Source organism: Natator depressus, chromosome 6 (genome assembly GCF_965152275.1).
Source record: "Natator depressus isolate rNatDep1 chromosome 6, rNatDep2.hap1, whole genome shotgun sequence".
Lineage (NCBI taxonomy): Eukaryota > Metazoa > Chordata > Testudines > Cheloniidae > Natator > Natator depressus.
The window spans coordinates 91,091,980-91,116,755 of NC_134239.1; the positions used below are offsets into that span (position 1 = coordinate 91,091,980).

Sequence of the window (24,776 nt, forward strand, 5' to 3'; positions counted from 1 at the left end):
CACCTCCGTGTTCTGTCCTCATTGACACTAGTTGTGCTGTCAGAGCTGGTCACTGAGTGCAGATCAGCAGCTCTGTTAGTTTAGCAATAGTTGCCTTGTGGCCAGCCCCCGACTGCCCCCCTTGGCCACAATGACCGCACGGCTGCTCCCTGGTTCCCCGCAATGTGAAGCACTCTGAGGCCACGCTCCACTTCTGGTACCTTGGTTTGCTCTCAACCAGCTGATCCTATTTATCTTACCTTCCAGGGATTCTGCTCCTGGCTCATTTCCATCTACCAAATGAAGTAAGTACATGTCCTTTCCTGTCTGCATTGGATGGCAGCTAACTGGCCTCTCTCTGCCTTTCCATGTATCCAAGACACCATCACCAGTGAATATCCCGGTGCTGCTGTATCTGCTTGGCCTCCCTTGATCAGAAAGCACCTCCCCTGGAGGGGGAGGGGAATATGGGCTTTTTGTTCATTACACCCTGCTGTCCCTTTTGCACTGTCCCATCTCCCCTCTGCCCTGGTTCTGGTGAGTGCTTCCCTCCCACCTTGAGGGGCATTCAGGAGGCCCACAACATACCTGAAGTTCAGAAAAAGTTTGACAGACTTCTCCCCTCCCACCCTCATTTTTGTGGTGCCCTTGGTTCTGATCAGGTCCCAAAGAGTGAAGCACTGCCCAAAAAGTCTGTTCTCAGGGCCAGTGGGGATCAGAACGGGCTGGAACTCCCCTGAGAGAGACCAGACACAGGGGCTTTCCACCTCTCATTTAGCAGAGTTGGCTAGTTCAGGAAAGCGTCCAGATTTGTTGGTGGTTCACTGGCTGGACTCTCCAAATGCTGGGAGATCACCATCCCTTCTTGTGTCCATCCAGGGATCCGGTCCATGGAATGTCAGGGACATCCTATTGTGTGGGAGTTAGAGATGGAGACGTCCAATTAGGTGCCTCCAGGGGCTAGTGCAGGATTGTTCCTTTCAGTGTATGTTCCAGGGCTTTGTCCAAGCCCAGGTTAAATGTCCCAAATGATGGGGCTCCCTCCCAGCCCTTCCCTTGGGGACCAGTCTGCAACCCTCTAGAGGTCCCAGATGTCCCATTCCACAGGTGCCAGAATGCCATCCTCCAGGGAGAGACTTGGAGCACTCTCCTCCTGAATCCCTTATGTGCTCTCAGGAGGGATGGCCTGAGTTTGAGCCCTGCAGTATTTGGGGCTGGTGCTTTCCACTGGAGAGTGGGGGGGCCATGCCCCCTGAGCAGGGAGGGGCGATCTCACATCACCTGCACTAACACACCATCCGCCTCTGTATCGGTAAGGGATGAGGAGCTTCAGAGCAAGTGTGGGATCGACGCCACCACCTACCTCTCTTTCCAGCGCCACATCCTGGTGCTGGTCATGATCGTCTGTGTGCTCTCTGTGGCCGTCATCCTGCCTGTCAACTTCTCTGGGGACCTCTTGGGTAGGTAATTTTCCAAGCCCACTGGTTGATCCCAGTGGCAGGGCACAGATCTCCACAGCACATGGGTGGGCATCATGCACCAAGCTGTATGGGGGAATGATGATGCTGTCAGTTAGCCGGGAAGGTGGAATTCTGGATAAGGTATGGTGCCCGGAAAATTGGTCCAGTGCAGGGGGTCATGCCTGGGAGATTGGCCCCACGGGGTGTGGGTTGGTGGCCAGCTGTGGAGTATAGGAAATGGGAGAGACCAGAGAAGCTTTGGGGCTTGCAGGAGGAGGCCAGGAGAAACCCCAGGGAAGCAGCAGAGAGGGAGGAGCCAGGAGGGGACCCAGGCGTCTGTCACGGGGAAGCTGTTTGTATTCTGGGCCTGAACTGCTTGAGATGCGCGGCACTCCCATGACCTCCATGCTTCCCCTCTTCTCTTCCAGGAAGCAGTCCAGCTCATTTTGGCCGGACGACCATCACCAACGTCCCAACACAGTACGTTCCCCCCACACCTTGCAGCTGCACTCTCTGCCGCTTGAGGGGATGTCTGCCAGGGGCACAGGGTTAGACCATCAGCAGTGTGGGGACTGGCCCCTGGGACCAGGGACAGGGTTTACTTTTACATGATTCATAAAGATCCCCATGTCTGATGCACTGCAAAGACGTGTGAGCACCTGATGGCCAGACATGGACAGCTGTACAAGAAGAGATGGGAGCCAGCACTCCTACACCATGCACTATAGCACCTCCTGCTGGAACTGCCGTAGCTTGGAGCTAGCACCTCCCCAGCCAGCATTCCTACCCCATTCAGTACAGCACCTCCTGCTGGGATGGGTTTGGTCTGGAGCAGCTTGAGTTTACAAGTTCTCCTGCCTCATTCATCCAGCAGCTCAGCTAGTGCTCCTGCAGCATTCCCTCTGGTGCTCCCTATGGAAGAGGCTTGGACTGCAATAACTGAACTCCCAGCAGCTCACCCTCCTGCACCCATTCCTTACAGCACCTTGTGCTGGAAGAGGCTGGGACTGCAGTAGCTATGAGCATGGACGCTATGTGCTTTTGGTTTGCACCGTGATGGGCAGATAGCTTGCCCTCCACTCGACTGATCTCCAGTAGGGGTTCTGCTTTGTTAGGATGCAGATCTGTTCCTTTTTCTTGCCAGAGACCGTCTCCTGTGGCTGCATAGTATCTTCGCTCTCATCTATTTCATTATCACCATCCTCTGTATGGCTCATCACTCTGTCCAGCTCGAATACAAGGAAGATGAGAAGGTAAGCTGCCCCCAGTCCTCTTCTGCCCCTCCCAACCCAAGGGGGGACCCTGCACAACTTTACTTGTCCTTTGCCCAATCAAGTTGGAACTTGTTTGTGCTGCTATCGAGGAACTGAGCTCAACCCACGTCCAAGCAGTGTAAGAGGTGGTAGGGTCTAGTGGTTACAGCAGGGGCCTAGGAGTCAGAGGCTATTCCCAGCACTGGGAGGGTGTATGCTGGAGTAATTAGAGCCTGGAATTAGAAGTCAGGACTCCTGGTTCTGTTCCTACCTCTTAGAGGGGTTATAGTGAGCTGGCTGGGGACTGGGAATCAGGACTCCTGGATTCTATCCCAGCTTTGCCACCAATTCACAGGATGATCTTGTACCAGTCTCTGTGCATCATTTTTGTCCGTCTGTGCAATGGAAGAGATTATACTGACCTTCCTTCCAGGGAGAATGAGAGGTGCTGCAGAGGCAGGAGTGTTGTGAATGCCAGACAGAGCATGGTTCTGCTCCCCAATCCCTCTGTCTCAGCTCTTCTTCTCCTCTCCCAGGTTGCCCGGACACTGATGGTCACCCAGATTCCCAAGGAGATCACAGACTCCTCCCTTCTCATCAAGCATTTTCAGTGAGTAGAACCGCAGGCGGCTGCTTGATCTGTGCCCATCTCTATGAGCTTCCCTGCCCCTGGTTCTGCTGATTCTTGATGACTCACTGGAGGGAGGCAGGTCGGGATGCCCATGGTCTGGAGGAAGGGCAAAAATATTAGAGGAACATCAGTGTGGAAAACAGGTGATGGTGCCAGCAGCCAAAGGTCTCAGGTAATGAAGACGGTGGTTCTGCCCCCTGCTGGCTGCCATGGCAAAGGCAGGTATAGAAAATGCAGTTATCCTTCCTCTTCTCATCCAACATTGCCCAGGAAGACTCACCTCCTGGGGGTTGGTAAGTGCCTGGGGATAGAAGGCTGTCCCCCTCTGCAATCCCAGCTCTCCCTTCCTTGAGGAGCTGGGGATGAGGAGCCAGTGGGGCTGGGAGAAGTGAGTGGTTTGAGTCTCTTCAGTCTCCTGGAGGAGAGAGTCTCACATGTCTGTCTGCGTATGTGCCCCCCAGCGAGGCCTATCCCAGCTGTACTGTCACCAACGTCCAGTTCTGCTTTGATGTTCGCAAGCTGATGAAGCTGGATGGAGAGAGGTGAGTCTGCCCTGGGGCCCTGGTGCCTTGAACTCCTTAGGAGTCCCATGGAGCTATCCCGTGATGCCTGCACATCACCCACAGATGGACTCAAGAGTCTGTATGCACACTGCCTCTGCAGGCTCTCCGGAGCCGTCATCCTGCCTGGATCTACTTTACCCTGTAAAAGAACAGTCCTGTAAGCCGGGGGAGCACCCCCACATTGTCCACATGGCCTCAGGAGTCCCAGGTGATGGCGGGGAGAAATCTCATGCCTTGGCCTCCCTTGGCATTTGAGGCTTCTTTATTTGAGGTTCCTGGTGGCCTTGCCTGTCTGGCAGGCTGTGCCTGGGGGTACCTTAGGTCTCTCTAGTGCTAGTGAGCACTGTCCCCTCCTAGTGTTGGCATGGCACCAGGCCCCCATGCCAGGAGGAGCTTGCCCAGCAGGATGGGCATATCAGGCTTCCCCCTCTGTCCCTGTCCACCATGGTACGTATGGGGTATTCTGGCCTGGTGTGCTGTAGGGGGCATGTTCTGGAAGACACAGGGAGCATCTGGGTGTATATGGAAAAAAGGCTCCTTTCCAACAAATTAGGGGAGCTGCTCTCTTTTCTGGGAGGCCTCATGAAGTGTCCTCTCCGGTCCCATTCCTGGCAGGCGCAAGGCGATGAAGGGACGACTTTACTTCACCACCAAGGCACAGAAAGAGGGGAAAATCATGATCAAAACTCACCCCTGCGCCCGCATCTTCTGCTGCCGCAGCTGCGGCTTCGAGCAGGTAGGAGATCGGAGGGGTGGAGGTGGGGGGCCGGATAACACTCGCCCCCAGCGATCCCCAGGTACCTGATCAGAGATTCTCTTACAGCTTCCCCTCCCCCCACTGCTCTGCTTCTGTGACAGCCACTGAACGGTGCTGTTCCCCAGTCTCCTTCCCACCATGCATACTGGAGGATGGAGGCTCAGGAGAATGAGCCCCAGCATCTCACACTGGCTGAGATGGGCCAGGGGAACTCTCAGGGCAAGAGGGAGGTTTCCACAGATCAACAAACGACCCACAGAATCAGTGGATTTAATTGGCAGCCAGGCACGCACGCGCGCTCACCGGAACCTGAATTGTGCATTTAGGAAACACTCGCCTGCTACTGCCCTCTAGGGGCACAAACTGTCACTTGCAGCTGTTATTCCAACCCAGACAGCTGTCTCCTTGACACAGACCTTAGTGTTGTTCTTTTGCAAGCAGTGTGTCTTCCTGGAGAGAGTGGAATGACACATGCTCACTCTCACTTTCACACCCCGCCATGGCTGACTCACTGCAGCTGTGCATCCTGGGTTAGCATTTGTCAGCTGTTGAACACTGTTTCTTAATATTTCTTCCTGCAGTATACAAAGGCCACGATCAGTATCAGGGTCCCGTTGCGCTAGGTGCTGTACGTGCCCACAGAAAAACATAGGCTGTGACACTCAAAGCCCCCAATCCTGCAAGTTGCTCCTCACTGGCAGACCCCTGTGTGCACCAGCATAGATCTGCCCACACAGAGCAGCTTCGTTCAGGGGGCGGGCCTAACGAGACAGGGAACACCTGAAGGACGTTGGGAGAGGGATACAATCAGATAGAGTCAGGTTTAAAATCCATAGGTGCATTTTCAGGTTCTTTCCTGACAGTTAAGCAGCGTAAGGGCCAGCTCTCCCTATGTGCCCCTTGCATCGTTCACTGGCTGGTGTCTCATAGGCACCACACCTGGGGTGAGTCCAGAGGAGCGATCTGAAGGAGGAGGCCCTAGTGATCTAAGGGTTCAATGCCCCCTGGTTCTCCTGCTGTTTCTTAAGGTGAAGGTGGACAAGGTGGGGGCCAGATGCCCTCAGTCAATGTCCTTTATCCCAGCGAGGGGTGATGCTGGGGTTAAACATACTCATGGTGGTGGGAGTTTCAGCTTTAGCGTGTTCCCAAACACTGTCTCCTTAAATTCTGCATCAATGCATCTTCTTCCCTAGCTTGGACCACAGGCCCCAACTCCCTCCTGGAATCCTTATTTCCCTCACATGGGTGAGGCAGGAGCCTGGACATACAAAACCAGCTCCTCTCATTCCCACTGGTAGCTTGCTCCATGACTTCCAGTCCAGGTGTTGATGTGGCAGCCCCCAGATTTCATCCCCAGTGGTCTGCTGGGAGGTGAGTCCCCATCTCTCTGGGAGGAGAGCTCCTTTTAAAGTGATCTTTCCTCTCCCCTGCAGGTGGATGCTGAGCAGTACTATGGGGAGCTGGAGGAGAAACTGACCGATGAGTTCAATGCTGAGCGCAACCGCATTACGCTCAAGCGTCTTGACATGGCCTTCGTCACTTTCCAGGATGAGAGGATGACAGCAGTGTGAGTGCCAGCCTCAACGAGAGCCAGGCCGAAGCCCTGCTAGCTAGAACGGCCCTCTGGGCAGCCTGAAAATAACTTTCCCCTACACATTACCGCCTCCCCATGGGAAATGAACCTGAAATTCACACAGCTCTGGGGTGTAAATGTAAAAATAACAAGCAGCTTCGGCTTCTCTAGCACTTTCCCCAGCTGGGTTTGGGACCAAGAATGGTTAGTCCGTTCCTGCCTCAGAGCCAGCAGGGGTGCCCACTATCAGTGGCCCTGGTGCTTTGAGGCCATCAAGGGGCGCTCTGAGTATTTCCATAGTTCCGCATGGACTCTGATTTTCAGTAAGCTAAACCCAAATGGTTGTTTAGTCTCATTTGGACTCTGCCCATCATATCAGCAGAGGAAATGACCTCTGAGTTTGGCAGAGGGCCACAGCCTATGATTGTGGGAAGAATGTTTAGGGTGGCAGAGATCCTGAACTCCTTCCCCCCTACTCCCCCCAGCTCTTCTCATATATGGAAGCAGGAATCTGTCCCATGAGCCAAGGTCTCCTCTTCCTCCTCTCTCCTGTAGGATTTTGAAGGATTACAGCCGCATCCACTGCCGCAGGCACCCACAGCAATCCTCCGTGACCACGGTGGTAAAGTCCCACAGCTGGGGCGTCCGCTATGCCCCCGCCCCCAGTGACATCATCTGGTAAATCCCCACACAGCTGGATGGAGGGGGCACCAGGGCACGAGGTGGATCCAAGGGTTTAATTCTACCAGACCTTTGGGAGTGCTAAGGACTGAGAATTTGCCTCTGCGAGGCCTGAGCAGTGACACCTATGCAGCGAGGTTGCAACTCTCAGCTAGGCCAGGCAAGGGAGGGGAAAACGAAGTCTCCTGGGCTTTCTCTGGCATTGGTGAATCCAGAGCCCATTGCAGGGGGCACAGAGATTCCATTGTGCTGGTCCTCCTGGTCCCCGGGGATGCCCCCAGTTCCAGGTTGGACAGTGCAGGGGACAGTTGTGTTGAGATGGGGTGGGATGGGGACTAATAGCAGGAAACCCAAAAGCAGAAGCCCTGGAATAATCAGAAAGGATGGGGTCTACGTGGGGGGCGGCGGGGGAGGTATAGGGCAGAGTGAGCATGAGAGCCGGGGTCAGGCTGCTGAAGTAGGGAGAGCCCCTTCCCTGCTGGGTACCAAGAGGGACACCCCAGCCACCCGCACCGCTGTGCCTTTCCCTGTGCTCCAACTCCTGAATACTCTGTTCTCTCATAGGGAGAATTTATCTGTCCGTGGCACATCATGGTGGGTGCGATTTGTGCTCCTCAATTTCTGCCTCTTCATCCTCCTCTTCTTCCTCACCACACCTGCCATTGTCGTCAACACCATAGACATGTTCAACGTGACGCGGCCGGTGGAGAGCCTCAAGGTAGCCGATTCCTGCAGGGCTCTGTCTGCTGGACTCAGGGACCCACCTGGGAGGTTACCCATCTCTGAGCTTGCCTGAGGAGGGGCGGGTGTGTGCTATCCGAGAAGAGCAGGGCATGCCTCTTCTCTGCATTCTCCATGAGTGGGATGGGTGTCTTCTTGGCAGGCAGAAAGGGAGAGCCCACATGGTTGGCAGCCACATGTCCCTGATGGAGGCATCCTCGGGTCCTGTCTCTCTGTGTGGGGTTATGTGTGCCCCTCCCAGGGTATGGGGTCACTGCCTGGGGGGCATAGGGAGCCAGTGGGGCAGGGCAGCTTTGTGAGTGTGCCAAAGCAATGGAGGTGGGGGGGGGCACCATTACAGACTTCACCAAGTGCTGGGCTGCTCCAGAGCTGCCATTAGTCCAGCCCCTTCCTCCCCAGTAACCTGTGAGCTGTAGCCGGGGGCCTGGGTGCTTTCTCTGTCCCAGTCAAGCCTTCTGTCCTCAGCCTCGCCTCCCCTCCAGCAGTGGAGCGAGCGTCCCAAGGGCCTCCCACCAGCCAGGCAGGGTCCTGAGCTTGTCTCTGGTCTCTCCCCTCCCCAGAATCCCGTCCTCACCCAGTTCTTCCCCACGCTGCTGCTCTGGGCCTTCTCTGTGTTCCTGCCCTTCGTCGTGTACTATTCCGCCTTCTTTGAGTCACACTGGACCAGGTAACTCACAGCCTATACGCTCTGACCTTTCACGCCGGGGCCTGCCTCCCCCCTCGGAGTCACTCAGGATCTGGAGCTGAATGAAAACCCCAGTAGGTACCATTTAGTCCATCTGCAGGGGCCAGGGAGGGATTGGTCACTGCAGTCTGTTCCGCAGGGCGCTGTCCAGTCCCTCCTTGAGGAGACAGTTCCGTGCCCTGGGAGATGGCTGCCTCTGCCCTCGTCTGCTCTAGTCTGGTCACTGTGCTAGGTGCCGTGCTGGTTGCTCCCGCCTCCGCTGGTCAGCAGGCACCTGGTGTCTGCACACACAAATGCTTCCGTGCTCTCGGCTCCGTTCCAAACAGGCACTGAATTTCCAGGACAAGTGAGGCCGAATGGCTCCCAGCGCAGTCGTTCCCATGCCTGTGAGGATGGAGGTGCAGGCGCCCACCTTTTTAAAAATGACCTGCTACCGGGGGGGGGGGGGGGGGAGGGGTCAAAGCTGCCCCACTTGATGAACGTCCTGTAGTCCCCTCTCTTCTCCCTTTATCTATGCCCCTCGCTTTAAACCTGCCCCCAGGCTGCAGTAATGCCTCCCCATGGCCTCAACCAGCAATCCAGCTGTGGTTATCCAACTGCATTCCCTCTCCGCTCCCCTCACAATGCCCGACTCAGCAGCACCCCCTGCAGGTGGCCCAAGCCACCCAGTGTCCCCAGCCATGCTCCTTCCATTGGCATCCCCTGCAAGTGCCACATCTTCTCCCCCTGAGCACAGAACGTGTGCCTCCAGTCCCCAGCACTGAATGTTCTGAGCTGGTGATCCAACCGTGACTCGTGGGTGAGTGGTAAAGCTGGCCATTGCCGTTTGTGAGCTACAGTCAGATTTCCAGCTGCAAATACTGTCATGGGAAGTGGTGAGAATTAGAAAGAGACAGTGGGATTTGGGGGGTGGAGGGCTCCCCAGATGGCTTCACCACACCCTGTTCCCCCACCGTGGCCTCTGCATAGTTTAGGGAAAGAATCCCCACCTTCCTCAGTTAGTGCTCTGCTCCAACAGTTAGCGCTCTGCTCCAACAGAGCAGCATCCCCTTTGAGGACAGTCTGATTCCCCAGTGCAGCACTGGACCCAAGCCCTAAGCATCTCTCCCTCCAGCTTCTCTTCTGTCTCCAAAATGTATAAAGATCTTTTCCTTTTTCTGTAGGTCGAATGAAAATCAGGTCACGATGCACAAGTGTTACTTCTTTCTGGTGTTCATGGTGATCATCCTGCCCTCGCTGGGGCTGACCAGGTACCACCCACGTGTACAGCCCTCCTCATTTGCCTGCAGACTGGGAATTATGTCCATGTCCCTGGAGCTCTTCATCCTGAGGGATCAACCCCAAAGCATTTTGCAGAGACTGTGTGTGCAGGGATCACTTCACCCACCACTGAAATGCAGCCGCCTCTGAAATGGAACACAGCATCTCTTAGCACTCAGCAATTCTACACACCAGTTATGGCAGAAAGTGAAATGTATGGAATCCATTTGAAACGTAATAGGAAATTAGGGAAAAAGCATGGAATTGCCCATGGCCCAACTGACCAGGATGCCAAGATTAACTCCCTGACTCTTGGGCAATGTGCCATCATGTCTTTAATAACCATGTGTATTCCAGGGGGCATCAGTGTTCCAGCGCCTCTGAAAGTCTGCCACCGCACAGCATCCCTGAGAGCAGTAACTCTTTAAAGAGCAAAAATATCTTACAGATTAATAGCTGGTTATTTATCATTCTCTGTGCTGTTGCTCCTTGGCCAACGCCAATCGATAGCTTTAGGGACTGTGGAATGGCCCCGTTTGTCTTTGAGAGAGAACTGACCATCTCCCTCTGGGGAATTTCCTGGTCTAATGTATTGATAGTGTGTATCAAACAGAAATGGCAAAAGCAGTACAGCTACTCAGAGGCTATTGCATTTGCAGAGACTCCTGCTGAGACCCAACTGTCCAGCCCTTTAGCCAGAAAGCACTCGCTCCTCCCCTCTCTGCACGTTCGTTGTCTGTTCCCGGGACTGTCCTGTCCCCAAACTCTCCCCTGGTGAGCCCCTCAGCCCAAGGACCCCCAGCTGCACAGCCCCCTCCTTCCTGAGTATGAGCTAGACCAAGTGACCCTGGGTATTAACCCCTCTCCTGTTCAGCTGATCTGCAAAGGAACTCCTTAGCCAGGTGTATATGTGAGCCTTGTTCTCAGGTCTAGCCAAGCTGTGATCAATTCTGGATCCCGGGGTGGGGGCAAAGGTGGTTTTAATCACCTTTGGGGTTTCCTTATTCTGGAGCCGGCTGGGATCCAGTTTGGTTCCCAGCACAACTTAGAGAAGCCATGGGGCTGACCTAACTTGCCCTCAGCTGCCTGTGGCACCAAGGGGTTGTTCTAGCAGCTGGGACTAGTCAGAGCATCGAGATCCTTCAGTCAGATCCCTGATGCCGACAGCGTTATGCCACCTATGGATTCTGGCTATGCTGGGGCAATTGCCAAGCAGCTAGTGGCCCTTTGTGCAGCTGGAGATGTGCAAACAGACCAAAGTATCAAGCCAAGAGTGCTCTGTAGGAGCAGCAGCCGCTCCAGTAAGATTTTGGCACGGCTCCTTTGTAGGTTTAACCCTTTCTGTGGCGACTTCCAGGTCTTGTAACCAGGTCCTTCAGTAATTGCCACCTTTGACAGAACAGTGTTTTCCAGCATTTGCGCCATGTGGACCAGCTGTTCCTTCCCAGAGCAGCCTTGGTTATTATCATTAGTGTTATTATTCACACAATGCCAGAACAAAACAGGCTGAGCACATTCCACACCAAGGTCAGGCCCCATGCCAAAGGGAAATCCAGAGATGGGTGGGGGCAAGGTGTGCTGCAAGACTTTTCCCTGCTCTCTGCATGTGCATACGTGCATGTGCATGCGAGAGAGAGAGAGAGAGACTCTTGCCTATATGCCCTGGATATTCTCTCTTGTCTGTATAACACACGTCTAACCAGCTCCTGTTCTCCCTTCTCTTATCCAGTTTAGATCTTTTCTTCCACTGGCTCTTTGACATTCACTTCTTGGATGAGGCAAATATCAAGTTCCAGTGAGTACTGGCGGGCCCTGAACATGTGTGGAGCCGTGTTTGTGTGGGAATGTGTGTACACGTGTTGATTAGGGGGAGCTGCATACACAGCTGGGTGTGTATAGGGGCAGAGGAATTGCATTTTGCACTGTCAGTGTTTTGGTTGCAGTGTTTTGGGACGCCCCAAGTTTTGGACCCCATTTCTGAGCAATCCCCTGAGCAGAAGGGGCTGCAAGCTCATGGACCCAGCAATCCTGCTGGGCAGCAGCTTGGAGTGATTCGGGCATGAGTCCTGCAGCCACCAGCCTGGCACAGCTCTTCTCTGGCCATCTGCTTGGGGCACGTCTCATTCTCTTCCCTCCTTGTTGTTTCCGAGGGCAGGTGCGTTTTCCTCCCTGATAATGGCGCTTTTTTTGTCAACTACGTCATCACGTCCAGCCTGATCGGGACAGCCATGGAGCTGCTGCGCATCCCCAGCCTCATCGTCTATGCAACCCGCCTCTGCTTCGCCAAGTCGGAGCCAGAGCGGCTCCACATCAAGCGGGTACGTGGCTCCACTCCTTGCACACCTGCACCCACACGTTGCCCAGCTGCCACACCCCTCTTGGGAACTCAGACCCACCAGAGCCTGTCTCCACTGTCCTGGCCAGAAACTCAATGTCTTATACTCAGGAGGGTGGGGCTCTGGTCCCAATGCCTCTGGGGAGAGGCCCGTGGCCTAGGGCTACTCCAGGAGGGTGGGGCTCTGGTCCCAATGCCTCTGGGGAGAGGCCTGTGGCCTAGGGCTGCTTTAGGAGGTGGGGCTCTGGTTAGAGTGACCAGATGTCCGGTTTTCTACCAGAACAGCAAGTCGAAAAGGGACCTTGGCGGCTGTGGTCAGCACCGTCGACCAGGCCATTAAAAGTCCGGTCGGCAATGCTGCGGTGCTAAGGCAGGCTAGTCCCTACCTGTCCTGGCTCCATGCTGCACCCCGGAAGCAGTCAGTAGGTCCGGCTCCTAGGCGGGGAGGCCACGGGGCTCTGCGCACTGCCCTTGCCCCGGGCGCCGGCTCCACAGTCCCATTGGCTGGGAACCGCAGCCTATGGGAGCTGCGGGGGTGGTGCCTGTGGGCGAGACCAGCACACACAGCTGCCTGCCGCACCTCCACCTAGGAGTCGGACTTGCTGGCCGCTTCCGGGGCACAGCGTGGTGCCAGGACAAACAGGAAGCCAGCCTTAGTCCCTCCACTGTGCTGCTGATGGGGAGCGGCTGGAGGTAAGCCCGCACCCCAACCCCCTGCCCCATCCCTAAGCCCCCCCAAACCCGGATTCTCTTCCTGCACCCCAAACCCCTCATCCCCAGCCCCACCCCAGAGCCTGCACTCCCAGATGGAACCCTCACCCCCTGAACTCCAACCCCCTACCCCGCAGCCCCCTCCCATACCCTCACCCCCTTCTCCACCCCAACCCCCTGCTCCAGCCCAGAGCCCGCTCCCACACCCTGAACCTCTCTGCCCCACCCCTCAGCCTGGACCTCCCTCCTGCACCCCAAACCCCTCATCCCCGGCCCCACCCCAGAGCTCACACCCTCAGCCAGAGCCCACACACCAACACCGTGCCCCAGCCCGAAGCCTCCTCCCACACTCTGTACCCCTCATTTCTGGCCGCACCTCAGAGCCTGCACCCCCTGTTAGAGCCCTCACCCCCTCCCGCACCCCAACCCCCTGCCCCAGCCCAGTGAAAGTGAGTGAGCGGGGAGAGAGTGAGCCACTGAGGGAGGGGGAATGTAGCAAGCAGGGGAGCAGGGCCTTGGAGAAGGGGCAGGGAAGGAGGCGGGGCCTCAGGGAAGGGGCAGGGCTAAGGTGTTAGGTTTTGTGAGATTCAAAAGTTGGCAGCTCTAGTTCTGGTCCCAGTGCTGGGGACAGGCTCATTGCTGGAGGCTGCTGCAGGAGGCTTGGCTTTGGTTCCAGTCCCTCTGCAGCTGGCAGGGCTAAGCTGTGCAGAGGAAGCAATCGGTGCAGGTCTGGGAAGGCACCGGGGCGAGGGAGTACATCATGTTGCTCAGTAGTGACCCCACTGGCTGTGTGAAGAGCAGCAGCGCCCGGCTCTGAAGGAGAATCCCGTCCATGGTCAGCAGGCGATGACTGCGTCATGGTGCCTGGGTGGATTATACAGGAAGAAAGGAAGCATAAAGGACTAGGAGTTGCTGCCAGGCCCTGGAAGAGATGCTGGGGAGCGTGGGGTTGGGGGGAAGGCAATGGGCTGGGAGATCTGGGGTCAGTTCCTGGCTCTGCCACAGACTCTGTGGGTGAACTGGGACAAGGCCTGTCATCTCTCGGTGCCTCAGTTTCCCATCTGTGGTGTGGGGGCAATACATCCTTTCTCTGCCTTCCGTCTGTCCATGCAGAGTGCGAGCTCTCTAGGAGAGGAGCTGTCTCCACCATGCGTATGTGCAGTGCCTAGTGCGAGGGGCCCCGATCTCAGCTGAGGCCTCCAGCTAGTGTGGTAACACACACGATAGTACTAGGCTGGAGGCAGCAGGGTAACTGTGCTGTTGATTGTGCCTCAGAGCCAAGCCTATGAGTTCCAGTTTGGGCTGGAGTACGCCTGGACCTGCTGCATCTTTGCTGTCGTCATGACCTACAGCATCACCTGCCCCATCATCGTCCCCTTTGGTGAGTGGCTGTGCCTGTCCTGTGAGCTTCCAGCCCGGTCCTCAGCTGTCTCACCATCTCCTCTGGGCCTGGTCCCGGGGCTGGAAGCTGCCTCACCCACACCCATGTTCCCAGGAGAGTCTGTTTGCTTCCTTGGGAGGTGAGATGATCATCAGAAGGCAGCTCTGTCTGGTCTCATTGGCCTCCTGCTGAAACACCCCCCCGCCCCCCCCCCCCCACACTGTCATGCAGCGACTGGGGAACCAGACCTGGTACAGAGAAGTGAGCAGGGATCAGCTGCCAAATCCCTTGGCCCAAAACTTCACCACTGGCATCAATTCCATGGACTGTTCTCTTTGACCGAGTCCCTCATCCCCTCTCCTAGCCGTGGTGCTCTCGCTTCACCCCCGTTTGTCCAATGGTGGCACCTGTGCTGATCCTCTTTCATCCTCCTGGCCCAGGTTTGCTCTACATGCTGCTGAAGCACATGGTCGATCGCTACAACATTTACTACGTGTACATCCCCACCAAGCTGAACCAGCGCATCCACTCGGCGGCCGTCAGCCAGGTGGTGGTGGCGCCCATCCTCTGCATGTTTTGGCTGCTCTTCTTCTCTGTCCTGCGTCTAGGTAGGGTGGACTCAGGGCAGGGACTCCTCCGGCCTAGACCTTATCTGTATCAGGGCTCACTTCTCTAGGGGACAAGCAGCCAGCTAGTGACCATCACCTTCTCGTCAGGAACAGGAGGAGGGGGAATGGGGCGGACAGGGAGAAAATAAATGGGGAAAGGGTAATGTTGGGGAGATCTCGACTGTACTCACCGTGTGGGGGGAGGGCTCAGCCAGATGTGGGGGAGATCTTGGCTGGTACTTGTGGGGGGTACTCAGTCAGATGTGGGGGAGATCTTGGCTGCTACTCAGAGTGGGGGAGATCTCAGCTGGTATTTAGGGGGGGCCTTAGCCAGAGGTGGGAGAGATATTGGCTGGTACTCAGGGTGGGGGGCTCAGGCAGATGTGCGGGAGATCTCGGCTGGTACGCAAATGTGGCTGGTAGGAAGTGAAGCTGGTGGACTCTGATGCAGAGTCCCATGCTGGCTGGCTGTTTTTCTCTGCTCTAGGTCCCATCCGTCCCATCACCCTCTTTACCTTTGTGGTTCTTCTATCCTGCATCCTCTTCTCTTTCTTTGGCCTGTGTCTGAAGAAGCTACAGCCAAGGAAGCCCTCCAGCTACCAGGTGAGAGAGGGAAAGCAGCCACTTTGGTCCCAGGACCTGACTCATCGTCTCTTTGTCCTGTTTGTCTGTGTCTTGCCTCTCAGGGGTCCATATGTACTGAGGTGCCTGAGGATTTAGTTGCGTCTGGAGCAGACACAGGGCTGACTCCCCTGGTGCTGCACAGAGCGTCCCCCCTCTGTCCATTCACCATCACCAGCTTTGGGTGTGTCTGTGCTGCAGTTACCCATCTCTGTGAGCTGTAAAACCAGCTGTGGGTCCATCTCTGGGCAGGTATCTCTGATGGGCGTGGTCAGCTCAGTTAATCCTAGCTCTCAGTGGCTGCAAATGTGATCCCCTCCCTCTCCAACCCCATGGTCTCAAAGGGCTGTAGGAGGGTGTGTTCCTGGGGTTTGCCCCCACCACTTTGGGGAGCTGCTCCCTCCCTCCCTGACTGCTTCATCTTCTCCCCCCATCTTCCTGCAGATGTCCGAGCAGTCAGAAGGCACCTTCAACGACATGGAAAGAAGCAGCATCTCCTCAACCCCTAACTCAAATGTGAGTATATCCACTCCCCCGTCTGCCTCCCGCCCCCTCCCTGGCCTCACGCACCAGACACCTCGCTTCGGGAGTCAGCTTCATGCAGCGTCAAAACACTCTGACGCAACCAACCACTAATGCCTGAGATCAGGAGCACTGCACTGAGACTCTCATGGTGACCCAGACGTGCCTCTACCCCGCCATGGCCACGCATCTCCTGGTGCACAGCTCTTGTGAATGAGGGTAATACACTCACACGCCCCAACCTCACTGGCCAATCAAATCCCGCCTTTCGTCCAGCCTGGATTCTGAGTGGGAGCGGTGTCTCTTTCTGATCCTCGCTTCTAGCCCATTGTCTGCTTTGTGCCCCAGATGTTCGTGGCCACGGTGCTGCAGGAGCCGGAGCTGAGCCTGACGCCAGCTGCCTCCCCAGCTCACCAGTCCTACGGCACAATGGGCAACCGGCTGGAGCCGGTGGAGAACAGCGAGGAGGGTGGCCTGCAGAGCTTTGAAACAGAGCTGGAGACTGTGGAGGGCGAATTCAGAACCGGGCCCATACTGGAGGACCAGGTCCATTACCACTGAGCAGCCTCCCGCAGTGGCAACACCAGCTGGACAGAAACACTGACATCAAGTATTGAGAACGGGGAGGAAACTCCATCTTTTAGGCCCCAAGCTTCCTGATCTGCCATGTCGACCCTGCCGCCAGCTCTCAGGCCCTGGCGAGGGTCCAGTGCCGCTAACTGGACCAGATCCAACACTGCTGAAGGAGCAGCGGCTTTCCTGGCCTCCGAGAGCCCAAGCCCCAGTGCTGGGGCGGTGGCCTCCTGCTCATGCACACAGATAATACTGGGGTCTAGGGTGCAGTGGTGGAGACAGAACTGAACTGAGGGAGAGACCCCAGGAGGCCTCCTGCTTCCATCCTGTGCTCCAGCTCTGAGCAGCTGGAGCCGATTGCTAATTCATCTCATGCTAAGTAGCCTGCCTGCCTTCTCCTGGCTTTCCCTTCTCCTGGAGTCAGGGTCAGTCACAACAGACCTCATACACCCGTCTTTGCTTTCCCCACCTTTCCCTCTGGTTCAGCATCTCTTTGGAAAGGAGGGGTGTAGTAGAGTGAGTGGCCCCCAGACACTGGGGCTGGGGGTGCACAGACCCATTGCGCCAGGGCAGACGTGGCTGTGAACCTTTTTTATCAACATATTTGGGGAGATTGGGAGGTGGGCATGGGGAACGGGCTTGTTCTCTTGCTGCCAAGGGAAAATGCCCAGAGAGCACCGATGAATGTGTCCAATGCAGATGCAAAGGCCTGCAGCTCCTTGGCTGCCACAGGAGCCAGCCAGACTCAAGTGCAGATGCCAAACCCGTAGCTTTGTGGTGCGCTCACTCGCTGCCCTAAGGAGCAAGACAGGGGAGTTGCCCTTTTAACTGGGCCCCAGCACCAGGCCTGAGTGTCGTCTGTTCCTTCCCCCCATGTCTGCTTGTGGCTATGTGTGTGAACGCTCTTTGTCTTTGGGGCTCCTTGCACCTTGGTTCAGTGTCAGATACAGAGCCTGTCACCTGGTTCCCCATAGCACAGGGTAAGGGAGAGAGCGAGAGAGACGGTGGGCACCAGGGGGAGAGTGCTGAGACTAGGATGAAATAACAGGCAGCGAAAGGAGAGTCGTGTGCCCTGAAGCATTAACGCTTTGTACAGCACCATATTGCAGACTGCCGGCTCTTTGGGCATGACCTCCGGCGATGCATGTAGTCTCCAAGGGCTTAATTAAAGAGGCAGCTAGGAGTAGTGGGGGGCTCTATACATGCAGTGGCTTATGCATGTGATTGAACAAGCTCCTTTGGGGAACCCTTCTGGGAAATCTCTGGGCGGGAAAACCTCTGCCCCCATCGCCTGGACTGGAGAACACAGGGAGCAGCCTCATGAAAGCTTGTTTCGGCTGGCCCTGCAGAGCCCAGTAAAATGGGGGAAATATGGTTGCAGGTGGCTCAGTGAGGGATCCGGAGGGGGGCAGGTGGGAATGGGGAAATCTGGATGCACAGGGGCTCATTTTGGGGTGGAGGGGTTCCAAGTGCAGGGCAAGGGCCAGGTGCTGAGGGCTCGTCAGGGTGGTCTAGATACAGGGGGCGGGGGCTCATCAGGGTGGGGGTTTGAGTGCGGTGGGGGGATGGGCTGGCTGCAGGGGTGGGGGAGTCTATATTGGGGGGGTCTCAGCAGGGAATCTGGATGCAGGGAAGCTCCAGCTGCAGGGGGTGAGGCTCTGCAGGGTGGGAGTTTGGGTGTGGGCTTCTTTGGGGGGGGGGGGTCTGGGGCCAGATGCACAGGGATTAGGCAGACTAGGGAGCAGCACCAAGTACAGTGACCCCCCCCTTCCGCAACCCCTATGGCTGAGGAATGATGGTGGCAGGAAGGGGAGGGGGGGTGCGGAGCATCCTGCAGCCAGGAGAGGTGGCGGGGGTCTGACCCGGCTTGGGACTATCAGCTGAACCAGTGCGCCTGCGCTGCTGGGGGGGGGTGGGGCGGGGTGTGTGTATGTGTATGTGCATGCACGCGCACACACAAGCGTAATGGCTTGTGACTTCCCTTTGCTTCCCCCTCAAAAAGTCATTTTTCTGCAGGGAAGCAAAAAAAAACCAGCTGGGGACATGAATGCTGCGCGCACACAGTGGCACAGAATTCCCCCAGGCCCACGCGACAGCCAAGCCTGGTAGGTACATAGCTGACCCTTCACTGAGCTGTGCGGCTGCAGGCTCCATTCAGCCCTGCCAGCAACTTGCTTCAAGTTGCCGGGTGGCGGGAGGGAGGGAGGTATGTGAGCTGCCCTCTGACCGCATTACAGAGTCCCATCCGTCACCGCAGCCAACAAATAAAACCGTGAATTAAAAACAAAGGGTGAGGGATTAAAAAAATATGTTGGCTCCCCTACTGCCCTCAAGGCAGCCATGATGCCACAACCCTCTTGCAGGAACTGGGCTCCGGCCCCACAGGCAGGGCAGTTACCACTCCCCATGCCCAGAGCCGGGCTGGCCGTGGGGATGATGCTGGTGCACAAATGAGGATCCAAGCAAAAGCGAGCGGGCCTGGTTCTCCCCCTTAGTATGGTTAGAAGGGCCGTGGTTGTGTGTGTGTGTGTGTGTGAGAAAGGGGTGCAGATCTGTCCCCAGGGGACAGGACACAGGCAGGAGGGGGAGCGTTTGGTGCTTAGCCTCTAAGAACTGTTCTCCAGTGAGCACAAGGTGGGTATGGTAAGCCGGGCAGCCTGTCTGCACCCTTGAGGGGAATGGGGGTGGGGGGGCTCAGCTCCTCAGGGCCAGGCTCCAGCCTCCCAGGCTTATGTACTGTGGCCCAGGCACCACTACTGTGTCACATTAGCCCTCAGTCATGCCCACAGGTTCCAGAGGGAGCATGCTGATGGGTGGCATGGGACAGTGGCAGTGAAAAGTCATAGTAGCACTGAGGCCAGGGGAAGCAGCTCCCAAGAAAGGGACTTAGGATGGCAAAATTGGAGGGGGGCAGGGGGAAATGAGCTCTAAAAGCAGAGATGCTGGTGTGATGGGTCACCTTCCCATTGTCTGCGTGCACATGGCCACATCACAAACCCCTCCTGTGCTCAGTGCCTGGAGCACTGTTGGTGTCTGAGAGCCCATCATAACCCCCACCCCCAGCAGCCAGTCAGCCAAACACTCATCTGTCCCTTTGCCCATACACCCACATCCATTCCTCACCTCATACATCCCTATACACCCAGTGGTGTCTGCACAGCTCCACCCACCTCACCCCAGCCAGCTACTCCCCGGCCACCCCATCCCACTGTGCCCCTGTCTAACCTCACTCTGTGCTGACACCATCCCCCGGTTGGTCTGGCCCAGTTCTGTGGGAAGGTGGATTGTTCCTTATGCTGCCTCTCCTGTGGAGACAGTTTGATGCTATCAGCACCTGATCAACTAACCTCAACACCTCTCTCTCTCTCTCTCTCTCTCTCTTGCTGTTTCTCTGGTATGGAAGCAAAGTGCCTGTAAGTGGCACGGTGTCCTTGAGGAGCTCTGGCTCCTTGTCTGACTTTCCCTTGGCTGTCACACTATAGGAATGTGCCAGAGTTCTGTACCTTTCTTGTTATTTATTGCTATGACCGTGCCTTGAATAAAATGACTTCGCCCAGCCATGGCCTGCAGTTAATGGCACCAGTTTACACTGCACCACACTCACCTAAGCAGCAGGAAAGGCAGGGAGGTGTGATGTGAAGGACATCGGCTCTTGGGCATCCACACAGGGTTGCTGTTACTGTGCATAAACAACCCAGCCCGTTTTTAAATCCAGGGCTTACATTTGCTCTCTGGCCTCTTACAGCAGTGAGTGCTATAGGGTACTCAATGCAAGAAGACATGGCTCCTCCCCCTTGGTCTAATTTACTGCCCTCTAATAGAGATGAGGTGCTCAGGAAAACAGCTCCCCTTCCTGGCAGCCCATCTGGCCCAGCACTGAGTGACACAGTTCCATCATGTCAAATAAACTGATCTTGCTCACGGACTCCCATCTGGGCTGCAGACTGGACTGACCCAGCACCTGTTCCCTCAGACTCATACTCAGGCTGCAAGTGGTTGGAATGTGATCTCCATAGGAAGGACCTCAATTGGACTATTTGGGTCCTTTCTATAATATACTGAATGTCCCAGAGTGTGGGACAGGTCCAGGTAAAGATCCAATCTGGGTAGGGACTCGTTCTGGGAAGCCACCAGAAGAGGCTGCTCACAGTCGATTGTGCAGATGTTCAGAATAAGATGATGTTGCCATTCAGCTACACTGGGCTCCTGGGGCTTGTGCTAAGCCCCAGGAGCCCAGTGGAATGGAAGGCCCCACCCCTCTTTTTCAGGGGGCGATGCATGTGCGGGGCACAGTGCTATCTCCCAAATACCACCGACTTGTGGCACCAAAAAGAACCATTCCCTAAAGTAAATTGGGCCAATCTGTGACACTCTCTTCTCTTTTGTTACAGGAAGGACAGTGGAGAATTAAGTGGTGACATTTAAATTATCAACACTGGGTGGGCATCTAGCTCAATGGAGCAGTTCCCACCTCTCAAAGCTATTGTTCCAAGTGCTCGGCCGACTCACCTCCACTTTGGGGCCCCTCCATTCATATTTTTGAAGTTTTCATCACAAAGCAGCTAGAGACTTTTTCTTTTCATGACAGCTGAGAGTCTGGAGACCAATACAGTAGCTGAAGAGAGGTACCCGCGCAGTATATGGGCACATCCCAGCTGGTTCCAAACCTAGGGGTGGAAGTACCCTGCTGTGGGCTCCACAGATCTGCTGTGCTGCTCCAGCCAGAGGGGAGGAAAGTTCCCCACTTTGCCTGATCTTCTACCCCTATGTCAAACTGGAAGCACTCCCTGGGCACACCCTTCCCACACGCTTCAGGAGAGGAGGGGTGACTGGGCATTCGGGGAGAAAGAGGAACCAGGTTGGAATGAAAACATGGGTGAGAGGGCCATGGTGAAAGAGACATGCATGGGGAGTAGGGAGGGGAAATGGACAGACTAGGGGAGGAGGAGAGACAAAACAAGGTGTATAGAATAGTGCCAGTTCCGACAGCTAGGCACATTCACATTTCCGTTCAGAGCAGGGCTGCAGGGAAGATCTGCTGCTCAGTGCTGCCCCCAGGCCCAGCGCCTGCTCAGTCTGCCACCCATACAGATACAGCCTGGGACCTGGAGCCCAGCACAGCCGCAGCTGCAGTTAGCACAAGGCTGAAGGCAGCAGCCTAACTGGATGCAAAGGGAAACCTTAGGCAATGCAGCCTGCAGTGGGCTCTGTGTGAATACTGGGTCATGTAAGCTGGTTTGAGAGCCAGCCTCTGCCCTCTGCTGGCTGGAACCAGCCTTGCTCCCACACCTGTGTGGGTACACTTGTGTGCGCTCCCTTCCCTACCCTATTTTGCTTCCCAGCGTGCACCTCCTTCTCCGCCAGAGCCACCTCCTCCACTCACCAGCTGCTCATCTGTCTGCGATCCAGCAGAGGGGAGCAGCAACAGCTGGCAGAGCAGGCCCCACAGCATCACCTGCTGGGAGGGCAGCTTTCCCGCAGGGCTGCAGGAGGCGACGGGGCTGCGTGAGCATCACACCAGGGGCCTGATGTTAGGTGTACAGGCCCCCGCGCCTCTGCTTTTGAAATGACAGTAGAAAAGTGAAAATTAAGCCCCCTCCCATCCCCAGCACCACCACGTAGAGGAGTCAAAATAGCCTGAGAGGTTTTAATACATTTATCTCCCCTCAGGCTCTCCTGGCAAGGCAGCCTTTCCCCTTTAACGGGGCTTCCATTCAGAGACAGCTTGGAGTGGAGTGTTGAATGTGGCAGGCAAAGGGGTTTCTGGCTTCTCACCTTTCCACCCCATCTTATCTAGTAAGAGCCCTCCTGTGCCCCAAAGCACTGAAGGTGCACAGGGCCCAGCACACAGGGGCCTCTGGCTGCTGCTGCAGCACTATACATGCTAATGCTCATCCAGCACCGCTCTCCTTGGGACTCCTCACCACGCTCGGGTGGTGGGAAGGGGTTACCCAGTGAACTCTGTGCTGCTGCAGGCAGCCATCTGCCCTGGCAGGCTCACAGTACTGTTACCATGGAAATCAGAGCTCCTGCTTCTCCTGTCATCCTGATTTTAATAAAAAGCAGGCAGGATAGAGACAAATTACCCTGAGCCTCCAGCAATGGAGACTGGGGAGCAGCCTTGACTCGAGAACCAGGCTCTACAGACCTGGGGGGGGGGGGGGCGAAGAACTCCAGTGACTTCACACACAGCAGCTGTGCATCTAACCCATAAACTTGTTAGTGCCCCACTCTGCCCATTGCATGGGCATTCTCAGGAGAAAATCTCATGGAGGAGGGAGGCTGGTGGAGCTCACAACCATCAGGATACAGGCAGACATGCCAAACCCGTGGAAAAAATGCAGAAATTGGGCTTGTTTTTGGCTTAATTGGTTTGTGAGTTGCTTGTGGGCTAGTTTTTGGCTTGTAGCTTTTTTTTTTTTTTTATTAGCTCCCGGCAAGCAGGGGCAAGGGGGGAGAGAGTCAGGGGTGCACAGGGGGCCCACCACAGTCCCAGACTGCACGCCGGGGGGATCTAGTCAAATAGAGTGTTGGGGTCTTAGGGATTGGCTTGTTTTGAAATGGGATTAGCTTGAGTTTTGGCTTTTTGTGAAAGTTGGGGTGTTTGTTTACCACGTGAAAGTTGGCAACTGTGGATACAGGTAGAGTGCATGGCCAGCCATGAAGTGGGTGTAGGAAAGGAGGTCTGGCACACCAGACAGAAGACAGATATGGCCTGGGGGACAGTTTGGGGGGAAGGGGGTAACTGTGGTACAGAAAAGCATATGAGAAGGTGCATATAGGGCAAGGAAAGCCTGGTGGTAGTGTGAGGATCTGATGCAAGTGACCCCATCACAATGAGAAAGTAGATGTGGCTTTGGGGAAGATTTTCTGGGATGGCAGATAGGACATGAGTGACAGGTGGGGACAGGTAGAATCAGGAACTGTTTGGGCAGGTGAGGTAGTGGATATTATGAGAATGAAGCTCTTGGGGTTCCCCTGCCAAAGGAAAAACAGATGCGGGAAGGAGAAGTCACCAGGATGAACTGCTTGCAAACCACAAGTGGGAAGCATGGAAGTTGGTGACAGTCCCTGACTGCCTCATCCCTCCCCTGGGACCGTGGTGAGAGGAAATAAGAAATTAACACAGCTCTTGCGGTTGCTGTGGAGTCACGCTCATTACAAGTTAGTTAACACTGGCTCCCTCTGCTGATTTTACAGCCCAGTCCCATTCCTCTCCCCACCGCCCCGCAATGAACTGTCGGTCCTACTTAAATAACAGTAATTATTTTGTTTAAGTGTTTGGTCACAGAATGGATGATTTCTGTGGGGAGACAGACAGACCCGGGAGAAATGTCTTTGCCCCCAGTCGCCTCATACTTAAAGGTTAGCATTTAAGATTTAGCGTAGGTGTTGAGGCCTAGAGCGGGAGCAAGAACCCTCTCTGCAGAGTGTTTGTAATCACAACCTCTTGGCCAATAGCTCTCACTTCCCTCTCTCTGAACAGGCAGCTCAACAAAGGTCACCTGACACTAACGTGATTGTTTAGGGCACTGTTATTCTGCACTTCAGACCACTCAGTCACTCAGAGAAACCACTCTGCTGATTACAGTCATTTGCGTGTGAAACTCTCTCACAGCTGGGGCTGAAAAATTAAATAATGCAGCCTGATGCAAAATGACAGCCAAGGCTTGGCCGTTGGGGGCATAGCAGAATAGGGTAGAAAGCCTCTTCAGCTAGAGCATCGGTGTGACTGGTGGCCTGGAAAATGCTGCTAGGATAAAGCATTAATCCTACAGGAAAGCCATAAAACATCCTCAAGACCACCAGTGTGCGCTAGAGAGATGACCCCTCTCTGGTCTAGGACGCATGAGTTGTTTTGCTGCACTCTCCAATCCCGAACACTCCTTTAGCCTGTCTCCAAAGTGCCTACAGAGTGGTCAAAGCACGAGGTTAGAAGCCTGCAGACCTGGGTTTGCTTCAAGACATCCATGCCTCAGTTTCTCCCATAATCAAGTGGGTATACCACCTGTAGTATCTACCTAGATCGCAGGCATGATGCAAGCCCTAAGAGGGGACTTGTAAAGAAAAAAAAAAAGAGCCTTTTTAGCCTTTAGCTTAGGCACAGTATAGAAGGGAGATGGGGCAAAACCACAATATTCCTTAACCTGAAGCAACATGGCTAGCGTGAATATCTTGCATAGTAGGTGCTTCCAGCAGGGCTATCCCACTGCTTCAGTTAGCAATGGATCAGTTCCCCGGTGCAGACATAGCTGACAGCAACTGGAGAATTAGCGCAATGGCACGATCACGGAAGTGAGAGAAGATGAGCAACTGAGAGGGGAAGGGATTACGGGTCTACTGCTCAGAACATTTTGATCCCATTAGGTGCTATTTAACTCCACGGGTTAACAAGCCAGGAGTGAAAAGGACGTCTTTGTTAAAGATTCAACAGCTTGCCCC

At 55.4% G+C, this 24,776-nt stretch overlaps 1 protein-coding gene across 7 annotated transcripts in view; it reads left to right on the top strand.

Annotated features, from left to right (window-relative positions):
- The window catches only part of TMEM63C (transmembrane protein 63C), a 78,897-nt gene extending 62,123 nt beyond the window's left edge, over nucleotides 1-16,774 (top strand). For 6 of the 7 annotated variants that reach the window (XM_074956014.1, XM_074956015.1, XM_074956010.1 and 3 more), the window contains 19 exons: nucleotides 247-284; nucleotides 1,297-1,439; nucleotides 1,868-1,919; nucleotides 2,584-2,692; nucleotides 3,229-3,302; nucleotides 3,785-3,865; nucleotides 4,502-4,622; nucleotides 6,077-6,210; nucleotides 6,772-6,894; nucleotides 7,462-7,615; nucleotides 8,199-8,305; nucleotides 9,487-9,573; nucleotides 11,313-11,378; nucleotides 11,739-11,901; nucleotides 13,905-14,010; nucleotides 14,451-14,618; nucleotides 15,106-15,221; nucleotides 15,684-15,755; nucleotides 16,110-16,774. In XM_074956014.1, coding sequence (XP_074812115.1) covers nucleotides 247-284; nucleotides 1,297-1,439; nucleotides 1,868-1,919; nucleotides 2,584-2,692; nucleotides 3,229-3,302; nucleotides 3,785-3,865; nucleotides 4,502-4,622; nucleotides 6,077-6,210; nucleotides 6,772-6,894; nucleotides 7,462-7,615; nucleotides 8,199-8,305; nucleotides 9,487-9,573; nucleotides 11,313-11,378; nucleotides 11,739-11,901; nucleotides 13,905-14,010; nucleotides 14,451-14,618; nucleotides 15,106-15,221; nucleotides 15,684-15,755; nucleotides 16,110-16,322 — 2,127 coding nt within the window. In that variant the 3' untranslated portion in view covers nucleotides 16,323-16,774. The remainder of the gene's footprint in view (nucleotides 1-246; nucleotides 285-1,296; nucleotides 1,440-1,867; nucleotides 1,920-2,583; nucleotides 2,693-3,228; nucleotides 3,303-3,784; nucleotides 3,866-4,501; nucleotides 4,623-6,076; nucleotides 6,211-6,771; nucleotides 6,895-7,461; nucleotides 7,616-8,198; nucleotides 8,306-9,486; nucleotides 9,574-11,312; nucleotides 11,379-11,738; nucleotides 11,902-13,904; nucleotides 14,011-14,450; nucleotides 14,619-15,105; nucleotides 15,222-15,683; nucleotides 15,756-16,109) is intronic. The other variant, XM_074956017.1, reaches the window with a different exon arrangement.
- Nucleotides 16,775-24,776: the final 8,002 nt, after the last annotated feature.